Below are 17,573 nucleotides of genomic sequence, written 5' to 3'. Positions count from 1 at the left end.
CCTTTTATTCATCAGTATATGGGACTAGTATACAACCTTTACTGGAGAAACAGTGAAATATTAAAAATCTGTGCATACTCCTTGACCCAGCAAGCTCGTGTTTAGTTATCTACCCAACAGAAATACTGACATATTGTGCAAGAATATATACAAAAGAACATTCATTGTAGAGATGAATATCAAAACAAAAACAAAAATGTTCACCAATAAGCAAATAGTGAAGCATATCGTAGAAGAGACACACTATTAGAGCCATTAAAAAGGATAGGATCAATCTATATGACTGACATAGAAAAATGTCTTAAACACACTGAATGAAAAAAGAAAAGTTGGGGCCGGCCTGGTGGCGCACTGCTACAGTGCGCCGCTTGGGAAGCGCGGCGGCGCTCCCGCCGAGGGTTCGGATCCCACGTACAGACCGGCCGCTCACTGGCTGAGCGAGGAGCGGGGGCAACACCGAGGGTTGCGATCCCGTTGCCGGTCCCAGTCCGGTACGGGCACGACACTGAGGGTTGCGATCCGTTGCCGGTTGCGATCCGTTGCCGGTCACGAAAAAAAAGACAAAAAAAAAAAAAAGAAAGAAAAGTTGCTTTTTTGATGATGATAAATGTGCTGACAATATAAAAATAATTATTTATAACAGCTAACATTTACTAAACTTTTAAGTTCCAAGCACAACACTTTACATTCAACTGGCTTAATCCTAATAACTCTATGAAATAGTTTTAAAAGGGAATATTAATAGTGACTATTAATATTTTATAGACAAGAAACAAGAGGTCTAACCCATAGTCTTACAGTTAATAAGTGTGGAATAGGGGTATGAACTCAAGCAGTGTGGTTCAAGCCTCTGGGCTCTTTAGCCACCATATTAACTCCTCTTTCAATATATGGAAAAAAATATGCACAGGAAAAAAAATTCAGGAAAAAGATGCTTTAAATTGTTAATAATAAATCCCTAAAATGAGTAGCCCGGCTTTTACTTTAAATGTTAGACAATTATCTCTGGATTATTTTACAATAAGTACATATTACATTCTTAATCATGGGGCAAAAACAGGTTTGCTCGAGCTTGCCTTAAGCCCTGTGTGACAGATAGGTATAACAATTAAGAGCTCGGGTTCTAGAGTCAGATAACAATGGTGTCATCACACAGCATTGTGAGGATTAAATGAGCTAATACATGTGAAATGCTGAGACAAATTCTGGGCATAGACATTCAAGGTGTCTGCTTTCCCTAAACCCAGTTGTAAGCTCGCTGAGGGAAATGTACGTTCCTTATCTCTGCCTAGCCAGGCTTTAACTGAGAGTAGGCATCCTATTTAAAAATGTTCACTGGGCTGGCCCATGGCTCACTCAAGAGAGTGTGGTGCTGATAACACCAAAGCCGCGGGTTCAGATCCCATATAGGGATGGCCGGTTTGCTCACTGGGTGAGCATGGTGCTGACAAGTCAAGGGTTAAGATCCCCTTACCGGTCATCTTTTTAAAGAAAAAAAAAAAATGTTCACTGGATAAAAAATTAAATAAATTCCATACACTTGCTAATTTTCCCGGAGTAAAATCAGTTATTTATGATTTTCTAATAATGAAAAGCTAGTCTTAGCCCTAAATTATCACAAACACAGAATAAAAATGAAAGTTGCTCCATAGGAGATAGATGTCTGAGTCTAAGATCAAAAAGCAGGTACGTAACCTGGCTGTATACACGTAATTTACTTTGTTCTTTCATGTTCCAAAAGAAAATATGTCCACAAACACTATTCTAAGACTTCCACTACTAAGAGCCTCCGAATGCCTTATTAGCGGCCCACTATTTTTTTTTTCCCCTTTGGGCAGTTGGCCATTATGGATATCTGAACCCTTGACCTCGGTATTACACCACCACACTCTAAACCAACTGAACTAACTGGCTAGACCAGCAACCCACTATTTTGACAGCTGACATCTCTCTTTAGAATGCTTTTATACCAGGGAGGCTGATCAGAGAGGAAGAACTGAGAAAAGAAAATCGGGATAAATAGGTTATTTTGTTCCAACAATAGAAATCCTTTTGTTCAAAATACTAAAATGAAATGATCTTAATGTCAAAATAATACATACATTTATTATTATCTGCTCCAACTGTAGAGGTGCAGGTTTCAACAGATATTAATCCTTCATCCAAAACTGGTAGCTTGGACTTCAGGGTAAGAGTTTTCCTTCAGAAATAGAAATATATACTTTAGTGTGTAGGAAGATGCCCTCTGCTCTAATCTGCGTTAACCCTGTTGCCTCTCTTATTTGTCAATCTGTTGATGAAAACTGAGGTTCAGAGAAATCGATAGCAGTCAAGCCCATTTTGAATAATATTATAAAATTTACAAGTGAATTTAGAAACAAAGCTGTACTTAGTTTTCCTATTTTCTAAAACTTTACTTTTTTGAGGCAATAATGGCATGGGCCTCAAAGTATAAATAATTTTAAATGCTTGTCAGCATAAATTACACAAGCCAATTTTCAATCATCTGTGGCCATATTCTTCAAACACGTTTGTTAAATATTATGGAATATTTCCTATATACTCACTAGAACTGGGTTCAATATTTTAATGCTGAAGTGAAATAGTGTGATAAATAACTCAGAATGAGAGGCCAATGGGACTTATATTAATATACGTTATGAAAATAAGTTCGGGAATACGCTGATAGTGGTGGTCCTTTACTATTATGAGCTGGCCTTTCCCCAAAACCCAACTAAAGCATGCTGATTTTTAAAAATAGGAAAAAAGATATTATAAAGTAAATTCAAAAAAAGCAGGTATTTGAAACACACACACATTTATTTATAGATTTTTGTAAGACATCCCAATCACAATGTTTATAATAAGGATAACTGAGAACCAACAATAAATCTCCACAAAATATCAAATATGTTTATACTTTAAAAGGAACTAGTTTGCTAAAATGATTAATATTCACTACGAAGTTTCTTCTCACGTGATTACTTTCTGCTTTGTGATTGTTGCAATTAACTGTCCATTTCACTAAATAATATTAGTTTTCATTAAAATTAAAAAAACATTAGATCTAACAGGAAAATCCTTTCATATTGGTGTTTCCCACTTTTTACATGAAGGCCTGATGAAGATTCCAGCTAATCTGAATTGCTCTTCTCAGAAGTGAAACACGTGATGAGTACAATGTATGAAAAGCAACTATCGTGATACTGAATTTTCAGAGTAGTTTGTGAAGTCATTCCCACTATTTATAAAGTAATAAACCATTTAGTCTAAAAATAATCATGTTTTATGCGAGTTAATTTTACTAAATTACCCTTACTAGTTCTTGATAATTGAAGGTATCACTTTTTTGTATCCTCTACGACAGCACTAGTCAAAGTGCTAATAGGCAATCTATGTCCACTCTTGCCATAAGACAAGGAGCTTTTGCCAGAAGGTGAACCAACTACTTCACTAACCATACTGATTAGTTTAGCTGACTTTTAGTAAAGGAAGCAGTGCACTGATTTACAGTCTAAGGCAAGCTGCATGTCTTGTTGCACATGATTAACTATTTGGAACTGGCACCAATCTGTCAGACCACGCTTTGAACAGCACTGCCCTACATCATCTAGTATATTGTTTTTCCTGGTACAAAGTATCAATAAGATTATTTGGAAGCATAATATTTCAACTAGTCATTAAAAAACAAATGAAAACTTAGCTAGAGTTTTGTACTGACTAAATGGTAGGAAACAAAACTGTCTCTGAGTCATGCTCCACTTTGGTCCTAATAGGATCCGTGTGCCTGATCATCCTGAAACCACTGAAAAGGGGAGTACGTGGACGAACACATAGTTGTGAGTACACTTTTTGGTCATAGACAAAAATAAGATCACCGAAGAATATTAAAAGAGTTCTGCCTCAATTCATCATGTCTCAATATATTCAGGAAATATCTAGCAGCATTTTAAGACTTCATGGAAACTACTGAATAACACACAATTGTACAACTGAACTTCATGAAAGACAGTATTAGCAAAATAAAGATGTCAAAGATGTCAATAAGGTCTAAAACGCATAGAATGTTTTACAGCCAGTTCAGTTTCATTAAGCTTCTTTTTAAAAGTATTTGAATTTTTCTCCATAAACTTACCCTTCATGGATTGTTGGCACACGAAGAGAAGCTTCAACTCCTTGGATGGGGCTTAAGTGATTCAATTCTGAAGATGCCTCCTCTGCAACTAAGAGATCCTTTGTTTCTGCATTTTCTAAAGTGCCTGTAAATCATACAGATAAGAATATTATTCATGCTAAACATTTAGCAATTACTCATGGTCTTGGACTGTTGCTTTTTAAAAAGTTGTTGGGTCTGCTTTTTTATTCTCTTATGTTTGCTGTCTTGGCATCAGACTGCCGGCGGTTCCTTCTTCTAATTCTCTGAGCCTAGCTCAAGAGTCTCCCTTCATCTCCCAGTTTTCACTTTTGGCTTTATTAGGCACTATTGCAAGTCTTCTACATATATTAACTCACTTAATGCTCAACATCCAAAGAGGTAGGTGAGAAAACTGAAGCATAAAGTTACACTGCTTACCCCAGCTCACAAACCTTACTTAGTTAAGGAGCTGAGCTACGATTCAAATTTAGCCTGATTCACTTTGTGTTATATGAAGAATTCACAGAAAGATTTGTATTATCATTTAATTCTATTTTCCCACAGACTTTTTGAAGTACCCCCATACTATCCCCTAGAAAAAACAATAAAGATTTCTATTTGAGACTGCCTAATACTGTAGGAATAATCAATGAAGATACTGTTATGAACATTCCCATCTAATATTTACCATTTAAATATTTTATTACAACATGGCACATCAAAAGAGCAATGTAAATTTCTAGATATATGCTGTTTATGAGCATAGTCCCAAGGTTATGGGAGCAATTAATAATGCTTATGTTTACTAAATAAAGACATTATAGTCCAAACTTCACTGAACTCCCATCTTAAGAAACCTTAGTTTAGCCTAGGCAGAAAATATTTCCCAAAATAAACTACTTATGAAACAGACTTCTATATAAGTGTTTGGTTGTACAGATTTAAAGTTAGCAGATTTAGCAGTTAACTTTAAATAAACTTGTTAAAACTATATATGGGATATGAAACATAAAAACAGGCTTAGTTTTCTTATCTGCCAATTCTAAGGCAGGTCTCTTCCCTTCTCGGTGTTCCTCTGGCCCCTCCAAATTCCTTCCTGGATAGCATTAACCAAACTGCATTATAAATACTTATTTGTCAATAATAGTCCAATACATGACATGTGGGCAGGTGCCATGTTTACTCACTGTTTAATCTTCAACATCTAGCACACACACACACACACAGGAGGAGCTCACTGGAGCACATACATTAAGAACTCAAAAAAATTTTTGATAGGTAAAGGAATATAAAGATGATAAAGTCATGGGCCTTTGGACATTTATTTTGATTGTCCAGTGATTATTATGGAGAATACAGAGTAGAAGGAAATTCTTGGTTTCTGAGCAGAATTCTAGAAAGTTAAGGCTGCTGGGTAAGGTAAAAATTGCAGTAACAATCTAGCCTCTAAAGTTAGCATTATTACTTTTCATGCTTTCCAAAAGGCCTTTTAAGTCAAACTACGGCATCGTACATTTCCTTCCTTAAATGTTACCGTTCTTTTCCAAATTTCATTGCCAAATAAAAAGTAACACACACAAGTTCTCCCCTCAAATGTCGTATCTACTTATGAAACAATGCAAGCCACACTATAAGCTGAACGAGTAAGACTTGTGTATTCTGTCTAGGACCCAGTATGCTGTGAGCATATAATAATTATTTAATCCTGATGCTTTTTCCTATGGTGTGAACATTTCTATTACAAATTTTATTAAGGAACATCAATGGCGATTTTGAATATTTAGAAATGAGTTCCTACCCATTTGCTTCTCTGAGTCTGGAGGAATTATTTCTGACTGAAACACATCTTTATCACTGTTCTTCTCCATCTGTACAGTTAAATTAGTAATTAGTTCAGTGGAAGAGCCTGCCGGCTTAGAGGCCAAGAGAAACATATCTTCGAAGTCTCCCGGTGATAGCGCATCCTGATACTCTAAGGTAGTCTGGTCTGATCTGGTTGAAGCATTGCTGTTTTCTTTGCTCACATCCAGTTTCTCTAAACTTTGTGAGGATGTATCATGTGACCTCACAGACATTTCATGATGGTCCTTTTCAAGGCTATTCAGGGAAAAAGGTGTGGTCTTATCTTTGCTCTTCAACCAATCCGTTTCTCCTGGAACTCCACATTCATGGAAAGATGTAGTAACAAATATCTTTGTTTTGCTATCATCTGCAGTCTATTAAGATTTTGAAAAGAAAAAAAATTAACTAGTAAATACCTTGTAGTACCACAAGTCAAGTCTAGTCCTAAGTTATCCATCTCAATCATAACCACCCTTTCTGTGCTCTGTACTTCTCTAAACTCTCTCCTTAATCAAAATTCACTTGTTCCACAATTAAAAGTTAATGGTTGTTAATGTTTACGTAGTTGGTAATACATTAGTATTTTCAGATGACTAAAGGGAGAAGAGGCTAGATGACCAATAATCACCAAATGGGTTCCTATTAACCTACAGTGGATTTCTGAAGACACACCCTCCTAAATAGACAACCAATTAGAAACTTAATAAGAAAAGCAACACAACATAAAATAAAAAAAAAAAAAAAAAAAAAAAACCTAAGAAATAAACAAAAAAACATTGAGAATTAGGAGGTCTGGGTTCTAGTCCCATTTTTGCCACCAAATATCTAGTTGACAATATGTAACTTCCTTGGTACTTCTGAGCCTTATTTTCTTTACCAGTAAAACAATGGGTTTGGTTTAGCCAATGCCCTAAAGTTTCTTTCAGAACTAATGTGTTTTCTAATTTCATGATTATCTGCAAGATTGTGCATAAAAATCTACAGTAATATCATTTAAATTGATTTAACTTTGTACTTGTAGGAGCTAATATACTCCTAATATAATATCTTTCCTCCCTATGATTATCATACTTACTCCAGTAGTCCATTCTGTGTCCATGTCTTCTTCCACAAATGAAATTCTAGTTTCTTTAAGTCGTAAAGGAGGAGTGAGAGACCTTCTAGGTGATAGAGAAGGAGATGCTAAAGGTGTTGATCGAAGACCAGACCTTAGGATAGACTGAGGAGTGAACTCGGCAAATCCCGAAGTAACTGACATGACCAAACTTTTAGCTTTCTATGACAAACAGCAAATATAATTCCACCATTAATATTTGTAAAAGGCACTTACATAAGGACAAACTGGGTCAACTGAGTCACAGTAGTGGTTGTATTCTCATCTCCAATAAACACATGAATACAAATTTTTATTCCAGATTACTACCAAAGCTCACAAAACATAAAATTGCATCCATAATCTAAAGGTCTTGGTTATTCAAATTTAAATTCAACTAAAAAATAAAATGCCAATTAGTAAGAAATTATTTAACAAATAATGCTTACAAAACTTTTGCTAGGTAAAAGAGATGATAGTTATCTGGTGAACAGAACCTAGATTAATTATAGGAAGCTAATCTAAATTAATAATGACACTGATTTCAGTATGTTTTAGGAAAAAGTAAAATTTCATCACATGAATCCAACAGTAACTTAATTACTTAACTAGAACCCTCTAAAGATTTAGTATAGTAAATAAAAATAATTTGAAATTAGCACATTAGTAACTTAGTAGAAATAATTCCTTCACTTAACTTGCCCTCTAAAGGCCTAGTAAACAGATTACTAAATCTCATTAGATTAATGAATTCTGCTAGACATGTTATAAGACTATACTGATTTTTTTTTCCCTAGGCTATTTTGGCAGCAGGTACAAAATTATTCCCTGATTTCATTTCATTTGAACCTAGCTGTAGATAATATGAAATGTGATTGTTTTTAATAGATAAAAAAAGTTAATAAGTGTCAGGAACCTCACAATTTTATCAACCTTTTTGACTTCTTTTAATAACTGCTTTAGGAATACCATTTATTGAGGTATCTTATATTCAACTTGAAAAGTAAGAATTCCCTAGCTTCACTATAAATGCTGGATATCCAGAACAGAGAACCCAGAAATAATTTTTGTTAAAGTTAAAAAAAAAAAAAAAAGCTTCTGGGATTCAATGCAGAACCCTGGACAAGGAGCTAAGAGATAACATACACAAAAACACTTTGAAAATGTAAAGGTAAAAGACCACTGTTAACAGTCATCACAATTTCAGTTTTGTGGTTTCTCAGCTAAAAAGTTATCAGGAGGGAAGAAGAAAAGGCCATTTAAAGACAGTAGGAAGGAGTAACAGTTTATACTGCCATCAAAGGAGTCAGAAAATTTAAATAAAAATAAATGTTAAAACTAAAAAGCATTTGATAGAAGGAAAAAATAACAGCATATGGTACCAGCAATGGAATTTATGTAAAAATAAAAACAAACTCAAGACCTTGAAAGCATTTTGCAAAGGACAAAGGCCAATTTTTAATAGCCACACAGAGTCTTGCATTACATTCAAGTCTACAATGTTGTTAACTTTAGGCCAGAAAGGGTAAATTTACAACTCCGTTCAAGAAGATGTAAAAATACGGTATTTTGGAAAGATGTCCATAAAAAATAAAAAGAAAAAATACTTAAAGCTGTTGACTTCCCAGAGATATCAGTTATAAATAGCTACTTGAAAAATAAGAATTCCCTAGCACCACTATGAAACGCTAGATTTGTAATACCAACCTTAACTACAAGAGGAGTTTCAAGTAAATGTAATTCTGAAGCTCTGGAGGTGTTTTGACGTGATCCTTTCAACTGTGAATTTAATGGCAACAAACTGGATGCTAGGTACAAAGGAGATCTTGTGGGGGGTTGATGAATAAACCCCAAACATTCAGAAGGCTGGGGAACAGGATGAACAACCAAATCCAGCAGTCTGTAATCAGAATATACATATGAATAGAAAAATCCTAGTAACTTCTACTGAGTTATACTGAAGAAATAAAAGAATTTAGTATACCATTTAATTATTCAGACTTCTATATTCACTGGTAAATATGATAACTAGGGCCGGCCCAGTGGCGCACTGGATAGTGCGCCGCTTAGGAGGCACGGCAGCGCTGCCGCCCGAGGGTTCGGATCCCACATACAGACCGGCTCCCGCTCACTGGCTGAGCGAGGCGTGGGAGCAACACCGAGGTTTGCAATCCCGTTGCCGGTCCCTGGTCCGGTACGGGGGCAACACTGAGGGTTGCAATCCGTTGCCGGACACGGAAAAATAAGACAAAAGACAAAAAAAAAAAAAAAATAAATAGTTGAGTCATAATAACTTAGAAAACTAAAATTAATAAAATGTGAAGTTTTACTCTAATAATAAATTTCTAAGTAAAAGCTTATCACAGCAGGGGATTTAGCAGTAGGTCATAATAAATCTGAAATTAAATGTGAAGTAATCATATAATATTTTTAAGAGAAAAAAAGATGTATCTGGACTTAGAAATACAATGTAGAAAGATAAAGAAAAGTTCCTCTTATCTAGTGTGAGCCAGGTCTTAGTCCAACTTAGAGTTCCATACTTTGAGGATTCAGAGAGTTTACTGTGTTGAGAAATGAACCAGAGAGAGAATGAAGTCTGGAGCCGTTTTGTCACAGGGGCACTTCAAAAAGTTCATGAAAAAATAGAATTAAAAGATGACAAGAGTCCATGAACTTTTTGAAGTATTCTGGTAGTGTATCTTAAAAGTCAGGAACCAAATAATATATTTATACTCAGTATGTTTTTCTTTAACCTCTGGATGCTTTTTCAGCAGAAGTACCTCATAACATAAGCAATGAGTCCAACTGTTTACCTGAAAAACTTGAATAATTACACTAGAATGTGTCCAGAATGTCTGTAGCTCAGCCAGTGAGCGGGAACCGGTCTGTATGTGGGATCCAAACCCTCGGCAGGAGCGCCGGCGCACTGTAGCAGTGCGCCACCAGGCCAGCCCATGAAGAAAATTTTAAGTACACTATACCAACTGATATAAAATTTCTTAAAATTAGTATGCTGCTGGGCCGGCCTGGTGTCGCACTCGGTAGAGTGCGGCGCTTGGGAGCGCGGCGGCGCTCCGGCTGAGGGTTCGGATCCCATATAGAGACCGGTCCACTTGCTGGTTGAGCGCGGTGCGGGTGCGACACCGAGGGTTGTGATCCCGTTGCTGGTCGCGGTACGGGCGCGACACCGAGGGTTGCGATCCCGTTACCAGTCACGAAAAAAGACAAAAAGGGAAAAAAAAAATTAGTATTCTGCTGCCCAAATTATAATAAAAAGCAAGAATTAAAAAATTGTCTTAAGAATTTAAAATAGTGAGGGCTGGCCCATGGCTCACTTGGGAGAGCGTGGTGCTAACAACACCAAGCCAAGGGTTAAGATCCCCTTACTGGTCATCTTTTTTTTTTTTTAAAAAAAAAGAATATAAAATAGGGTCTGTAAAATTTTAAAGATAATTAAATTAAAGGACTGGCCAGTTAGCTCAGTTGGTTAGAGTGTGGTGTTACACCACCAAGGTCAAGGCTTTGGATCCCCGTACTGGCCAGCTACAAAAAAAATAAATAAAAATTAAAATTACAGTTACAATTATCATCTAACATTGTATCTTTTAAAATGATTTAGTAAACTCTTACCTAGAAATCTGCTGTGATACTTTTGAAATTGGTGTTCCGATGAATGCCTCAGGTAGCTTGGGATCTGGGAGTGAATATACTATAGAAGATGATTCTTCTATATTAAGACTACAAAGAAAATAAAAATATAACTTTTGATTATGTATCACGAGGAGCACTGATAAAAATGCTATTAGGTGGGATTAGATGGGAGAGAAAAGGACTTTTATTTTATCCTTTACACATTCCTGCATGACTTACAAATAACAATAAATATGTCACTTTTCAATTTAAAGAAAAAATATTCTTCTTGTAAGAAAAGTAGCCAACATAAAAAGAGTTTTTCCTTTTTATGTACACTAATAAACCAAGGCAATGAGGGGGTGGATTGTCATCGGCTGATGATGTCAAAGAAAGATTAGCAAGTAGCACGACTACAGAAGATGTAAGAAAAACATACCTATTGTAAACTGAGATATTATTTTTAGGTTCACTGCTTGCCCAAACCTCTCCAATTTTGGATAACACATTATTGATGAGCGCAGATCTTGTTACCACATTTCCTGTTACGACTTGCTTTGGAACTGCTGATAATGGCTTGGGTCTAGAAACTACAATAAAGAATGTAAAATTTAATTGCATCTTAAACAGGATTTTAATAAAAGAATATGGAAAAATGACTGGAAAACACAGATTACACAATAAGAGTACATAAAACTATATTTGGTTTAGTTACAGCTACACGGAAAGTTAACCATTAGGGCTTTTAGGAGATGGCAAAAAAATATTCTATATGTTTTCTAAATTCATTTGAAACAGAAAGAGTTCCTTCATTCTGCACTACACGAGTAAAGAAAGTACAAAAAAATTCCAAGGAAGCTTTAAATTTCTTGGGATAGCGCAGCCAGTAAAAAATCAAAACAGTGATGACTCTGAGTATGTATTAGCAAAAGCGAGCTAAATTTAAGATAGTGATGATTTCAAGTAATCATGCAGTATCTTTTCTAGCCCAATAGTTTATGACATTCTTCAATGAAATCTCACCTTCTCGAAGAACTGATGGTGTTGACAGACGGTAAGGCTTAGCTCGTTCAGTGGCTAATTTTCGCTGGACTCTAGGAAGGATTTTCCCATATTGTTCTAATATAGAATTTCGAGCCACTGATCTCTCCCGCAAACGAGGATCACGATCATTCTATTGGACATATCATAATTTGCAAAAATTAATTTCCAAAATGTTAGTTATATACTTATAGTTATATATTTATCATTTAAAATATAATTATAAAGAATATCTTCCTCCTACCTATTCATTTTTCCAAAATGACTTCACCTGCACACCTAATTGCTTCACTAATTCCTTACACATCAATAAATTCCAAATCTCTGCCACCAAGCTTTGATCCTTCACAATTAATAAAAACGGTTATCATTTAAGCATCTACATGTGTCAGGCTACCTGTTACTTCACTCACACTTCTGTGCATCCTCACAACAACCTTGATATCATTTTACAGATGAGGAAACCAAGGTTCGGGGTGTGTCTCAAGCACATAGCAAATTAAGAATCAACCTGACCCTTGAAGTCCAGTGTTCTTTGCACTGTGTAACTCCTAATGCTATCCTTTACCTCTTCCTCAGGTTTTCCCTGAGTGAAGCAGTTAGTCTGGCAAGACTGTGGGTAGACATCAGAACATAAATGGCATATATGAAAGGATTAGATAAGTTAAAATACCCTGTTCCCAACTCTGCTACAGAGATGAGAGGATTCTCCAAGTTCAAGATAATGCAAAGCACAGTGGCTATCAAATAAATGGCAAGCTCTTATATATAACAAACCAAAAACGTCTCCAGTTTTTCCTATTCTCTTGTCCTCCAAAATAAAACAACTTTAATCATACCATGAGATTAATCTTCAGAGTTTGGTTCAGCTTCAAGGCTGGAACGTAATTGGCACGCTGCAAATGGTGAACTAAAAGGAATTCATGATTCTGAACACTGGCACTGGACTGCAAAAATTTCACTAAACATTCCTAAAAAGAACAAAATAGATTTGTAAACTATCAGTTTATCCTGAATTTCTGACAAGTTTACACTGATAAGTGATTACCTGTTCAGTGTCTGTAAATGGTAACTTCAGTAAATCCTCCATTAAGCCCACTTCCTGACAGACTTTGTACGTGTGCTTCAGTAACTCCTCTATATTCAACCTATTAGAATGCTGCCGTAATAAACTCCAGGCCTCAACCATGCACCTGAAATTGTTTATAAAAGTTTAGTTTTAGAAAAGCTATTTAAAATGTTCAAAACAAGTAATCTACCTATAGAATCTCAAAGATACTTTGTATATGTAATAGAAAAGTAAAAATTCATTGAATACTAATCGCTCCAAAATGAATCTTAGCAATAATGTCAACAAGATGACAAGGCATCATTAAAGACTTAATTTTGGGCCGGCCCGTGGCTCACTCGGGAGAGTGCGGTGCTGATAAAGACTTAATTTTATGTTGTCTGTATTATTATTTAAGTGTAAAATAATAGAAAAGCAAATAAGGTATACAGAAGTTCAAAGAAGACAAAAAACTAACGTGGCCTGGACAGAACTGAAACACTCGTGCAGTGTGATAGAGAAAAATCAGGCTTTTAGGGAAGTGAAGGCATGAGAAGAAAGGGAAAGAAAATGAGTGAAGGCCAGGAGGTGGAAACAAGCATGGTGTGTTCACAGGGAGGGGAGGGTATAACTAAGTAGCAGATTTTGATTGCTCTGAAGCAAGATCTGACTGGAGAACATAGGTGAAATCCGACAGTCTCTGACACCATTTGGAAGTGCCAAGGTACCTTCTGTGGGCAATAAGGTCATTTAAATGAAGCAGTGTTTCTCACATAGGAGTCCCCCAGAGTCAGATGGGGATTCTGAGAACTTAAAAAAAAAAAATGCCAGTGTTAAACTCATACCCCACTGATAGAATTGTCTTGGAGGTCCACTTGGGTATATCTACGAAAATTAAAATTACATATAGGCTGTGACCCAACAATACCACTGAAAGAAATATGCTCTACAAAAAACTCAGCAAAAATGCATAAACCTTTATGTATAAGAATATACAGTGATACAGTGGACTATTATGTAGCCCTACAGGAGGCAGATAATACATTAACTTGGAAAATCATGATATAATAAGTTAAAACGCAGGTTTAAAACAGTATAAACAGTGACAATTAAAAAAATTAACCTATAAACAAAACCTATAAATGTTTATGTATGTATTTAAGTAGATAAGAAAAAGTTCTGAAAGACTGACAATGACTAATCTGGCAGTTAAAATTTTGGGGACCGAACCCATGGCTCACTCAGGAGAGTGCGGTGCTGGGAGCGCTGAGGCCACAGGTTCGGGTCCTATATAGGGATGGCCGGTGCGCTCCCTGGCTGAGCGCAGTGCGCGCGACACCAAGCCAAGGGTTTTGATCCCCTTACTGGTCACCAAGAAAAAAATAAATAAATAAAAATTAAAAAAAAATTTTTTGGAGGGGCTGACAACTTTCAAGGCAGAATAAAACTGGCAAGTTGGTAATATAAAAGCTATAGCAATTAATATTCAGAATTAAAGTTCATGTGAGGAAATTTTGGCAGCACTGTCTCAGACTTCCTGCGGATAGTTTACTCAGAGAAGCAAAAGGCACCCACCCACTCAGAGAAACAAACAGCAGGTCAGGGCCATCTTAATTTCGTTGTTCTGGGACTAGAACATTTTAATATATTCCACAGCCCTTGTAAATGCCAACCCAACATTTAAGATTATTCCCTAAAAATTTACATCTGAAACTGCCTTGTACTTCTCTTTCTACCAGAACAGGCATGACAGTATGGTTACCATAGAACTTTACTATATAACTTGAGTGTAGAAGAAAGGTGTATATCTGTGAACATGTGGTATGTACAGAAATAAAATGTAATAATTTCTTTTTTAACCTAAATCTGGAAATCTTAAAATGAGCAGAACATTTCTGTATAAAGAAAAATAAAGAGGAGATAAGATAAATACCTTATAATTAATTTAAAAAACCATACAAAATTATGATAAAATCATGGTATCTGCTGAATTTTATTTACAATGGGTATACTGAGGGCTGGCTGGTTAGCTCGGTTGGTTACAGTGTGGCCTTGTCAAGGGTTTGGTTCCCCATACCAGCCAGCTGCCAAAAAATAAAAAAAATAAGACGGGTATATGGAAAATTCACTGCACCATTTTATTTTTGTGTATGCTGGAATATTTTTCAACAGTTAATTTCCCTAATGTATAAAGAGCTCCTACAAATCAGTAGGAAAAATCCCAACAATACACAGAAAAAGAGGCAAAAGACTTAAATGGGCAAGTCACAAAGGAAATAGCTCTTTATGAAAAAGATACATTTTCTTATTGTTATAGTAAGACTAAACATATTAATATTACCATTCTCACCTATTAGATGGATAAGCATCAAATATCTGATACACACTGTATTGATGATAAAAGGCATGGCATAAGGCAACTAGGGCGAGGAGGATATAACCCCCATGGAGGGCAATTTGTCCTATCTGTTAAAATTACAACTGCAACTATCCTTTCACCCTAGGATTTTATTCTACATACAAAATAAAGTTGCACATGTGCAAAATGTGTGATTACTCATCATGGCATTATTTAAAATGGCAAAAGATTGAAAATAACTACATGTTCATTAAGGGGAACTACCAAATAAATAATGGTGCATCCATCCACACAATGAACTACTATGCAACAGGAAGCTCAGAGCTGGCCAGTTGCTCACTCAGAGTGTGGTGCTGATCACACTAAGGTGAAGGGTTTGGATCCCTCTGTCAGCCAGCTACCAAAGAAAACAAAACAGGAAGATCTTTATGTATTGTAATAAAAAGAACTAAATTAAGAGAAAAAAGCACACTGCAGAAGGGCATGCAGTATTTTTTTTTTAAGGGGTAGGAGGAAACATACGCATTTGCTAACATTTGCCTGCAATTATTAACAATGACTGGATACCAGGAGGAAACTTAGGAGGCTGAGAATTCACTCTGTTATCATTTTCAACCTCTTTAATGTTGAAGCACGTATATATATTGTTAAAAAACAAAACAAAAAAACCCTCCATATGCTTGACTCTCCTCTCCCAGCCCATGGACATATTTTTTAGTTTTCCACTTTAAAATGTGATACATATTCCCAGTCAAGCAGATATACTAGTGGGAGTATGAAATTATTTATGACTTATCAAATATTAATCTGATAACAATATATAAAATATTCTTAAGAGCCAAAGACAAACAATGTCCTTTCCAAGCCAGTTTCCCCACAGCAGGAAAAAACATAGTTACCTCCAACTTCAAGAAACCCAATGCCAACACATAACTTTTAAAACAAGTCCCCAAACTTCTCACTATTCTCCTGCTTCCTATGGTAGAAAGTGATAATGCTGGAAAGAACAGTAAGAATATTATTTCAACTGATGAAAGGCTACAAGTGTGTTGGCAGTAAAAGATATGTCATTTCAATAGGAATGCACGGGGTTTCTTGGCAATACACAGAGAAGATAGCCTGAAAAATTCTCCTGTGACAAACTCTCTAAATATACTAGACTGAATACGAACAAACTTTTGAAATGCATGGTGGAAAACACAATGAGAAAGATTCCAGAGAGGTAAACAAGCAACCACTGATTTCCAGTGACCAGAGTATAAGTAAAAAGATTGGGAAAAGGTAGACAGTATTTAAATAACAACAGAACGGGGTTTCCAGTCAAGATGGCGGAATAGATGGTCCCCTGCATCACTCTCTCCCACAAATCAATCAATTTACAACTATATAACAAAGCAACAACAGCCAGGCTGGGGCTGCTATAGCTTAGGGGAAGAGGAGGAGAGACCTAAGGAATGCATGAAGGCAGGAGAAGCCATGATGAGAGAAAGAAAAAACTGCTCTGACCATTTCCTACTGTGGCTGCTTTAAGGCTGGAACTGCTGAACACCGCACTGTGCCCTTCGGATGAAGTAGCTTGGAGACGGCAGAGGAGAAGAGGGCCTTTAGGGCCCCCAGGCCCACAAGACCTCTAATAGAGTTCCCGTGGACACACACAGGAGCGAGGAACCACAACAACTGAAAAAATGGAGCCACTCAGAGGCCGATGAGTCATCACAAGGGACTGGTGCACAGCCATCCCACAAGACATGTTTGCAGCACAGGCAGTGGGGGAGACAGTCCCACCAGGAGAATGCTGGGGCACAGCAAGGACAGCTAATGTGCATCCCAATCGGTGCAGGACCACTCAAAGGAGACTGGTCAGGAAGATAGAATTGCATGGGGTACGGTTTGATGAAAAGACTCAGGCCCAAATCAGAGTTACTACACAACCCAGGTGCACCAAGTCTCTGGAGAGCCAAAAGTACCTATAAAGTCAACCATTATAACTTGTGCTGCACAAAAAGCCCTCCCTAGGGAAGCAGCAGCAAAGCAGCAATTTAGCTCAACCACAGAGCTCAAGTACTGGTCCCAACAGGAAGTTCCCCCACATTAGAAGCAAGCAAAGGACAAAAAATTAGTTCTGGCTCAGACACATGGTGAGCGCCTTGCCTCGGTCCACCTAGGGACGTGGAGCGGGGACCAGACCCCGCCCCCAACAACAAGGCACACGCCAGTGCCAAGGAGCATGCCAGAAAAATCACCTCCATGTGGGTGGCCCACCACAGCCACCACAATAACCATGGCTGCCGTGAAAGCGGCTAGATGCCTCAACCACCACGCAGATGGCCTTCCAGCCACTGGAGTGCATTGACAGCAGAGATAAAAGAAAAGGATGTCTCTCTCCACAAAGCCCATTCCAGAGTGAAAGAAGAAGCGTCTGCTC

At 36.9% G+C, this 17,573-nt stretch overlaps 1 protein-coding gene across 1 annotated transcript in view; it reads right to left on the bottom strand.

Moving 5' to 3' along the window:
* The window catches only part of AHCTF1 (AT hook containing transcription factor 1), a 70,981-nt gene that overhangs the window by 14,310 nt on the left and 39,098 nt on the right, over positions 1-17,573 (bottom strand). The window contains exons 21-30 of the mRNA XM_008580820.1: positions 12,790-12,934; positions 12,581-12,712; positions 11,724-11,874; positions 11,140-11,290; positions 10,701-10,808; positions 8,778-8,970; positions 7,053-7,253; positions 5,934-6,351; positions 4,136-4,259; positions 2,103-2,200 (exon numbers count right to left, since the gene is read on the bottom strand). Coding sequence (XP_008579042.1) covers positions 2,103-2,200; positions 4,136-4,259; positions 5,934-6,351; positions 7,053-7,253; positions 8,778-8,970; positions 10,701-10,808; positions 11,140-11,290; positions 11,724-11,874; positions 12,581-12,712; positions 12,790-12,934 — 1,721 coding nt within the window. The remainder of the gene's footprint in view (positions 1-2,102; positions 2,201-4,135; positions 4,260-5,933; positions 6,352-7,052; positions 7,254-8,777; positions 8,971-10,700; positions 10,809-11,139; positions 11,291-11,723; positions 11,875-12,580; positions 12,713-12,789; positions 12,935-17,573) is intronic.

This window comes from Galeopterus variegatus, unplaced genomic scaffold, assembly GCF_000696425.1.
Source record: "Galeopterus variegatus unplaced genomic scaffold, G_variegatus-3.0.2 Scaffold2167, whole genome shotgun sequence".
Lineage (NCBI taxonomy): Eukaryota > Metazoa > Chordata > Mammalia > Dermoptera > Cynocephalidae > Galeopterus > Galeopterus variegatus.
The sequence above is the reverse complement of the archived record's forward strand: the minus strand, read 5'-3'. Positions and strand labels throughout refer to the sequence as shown.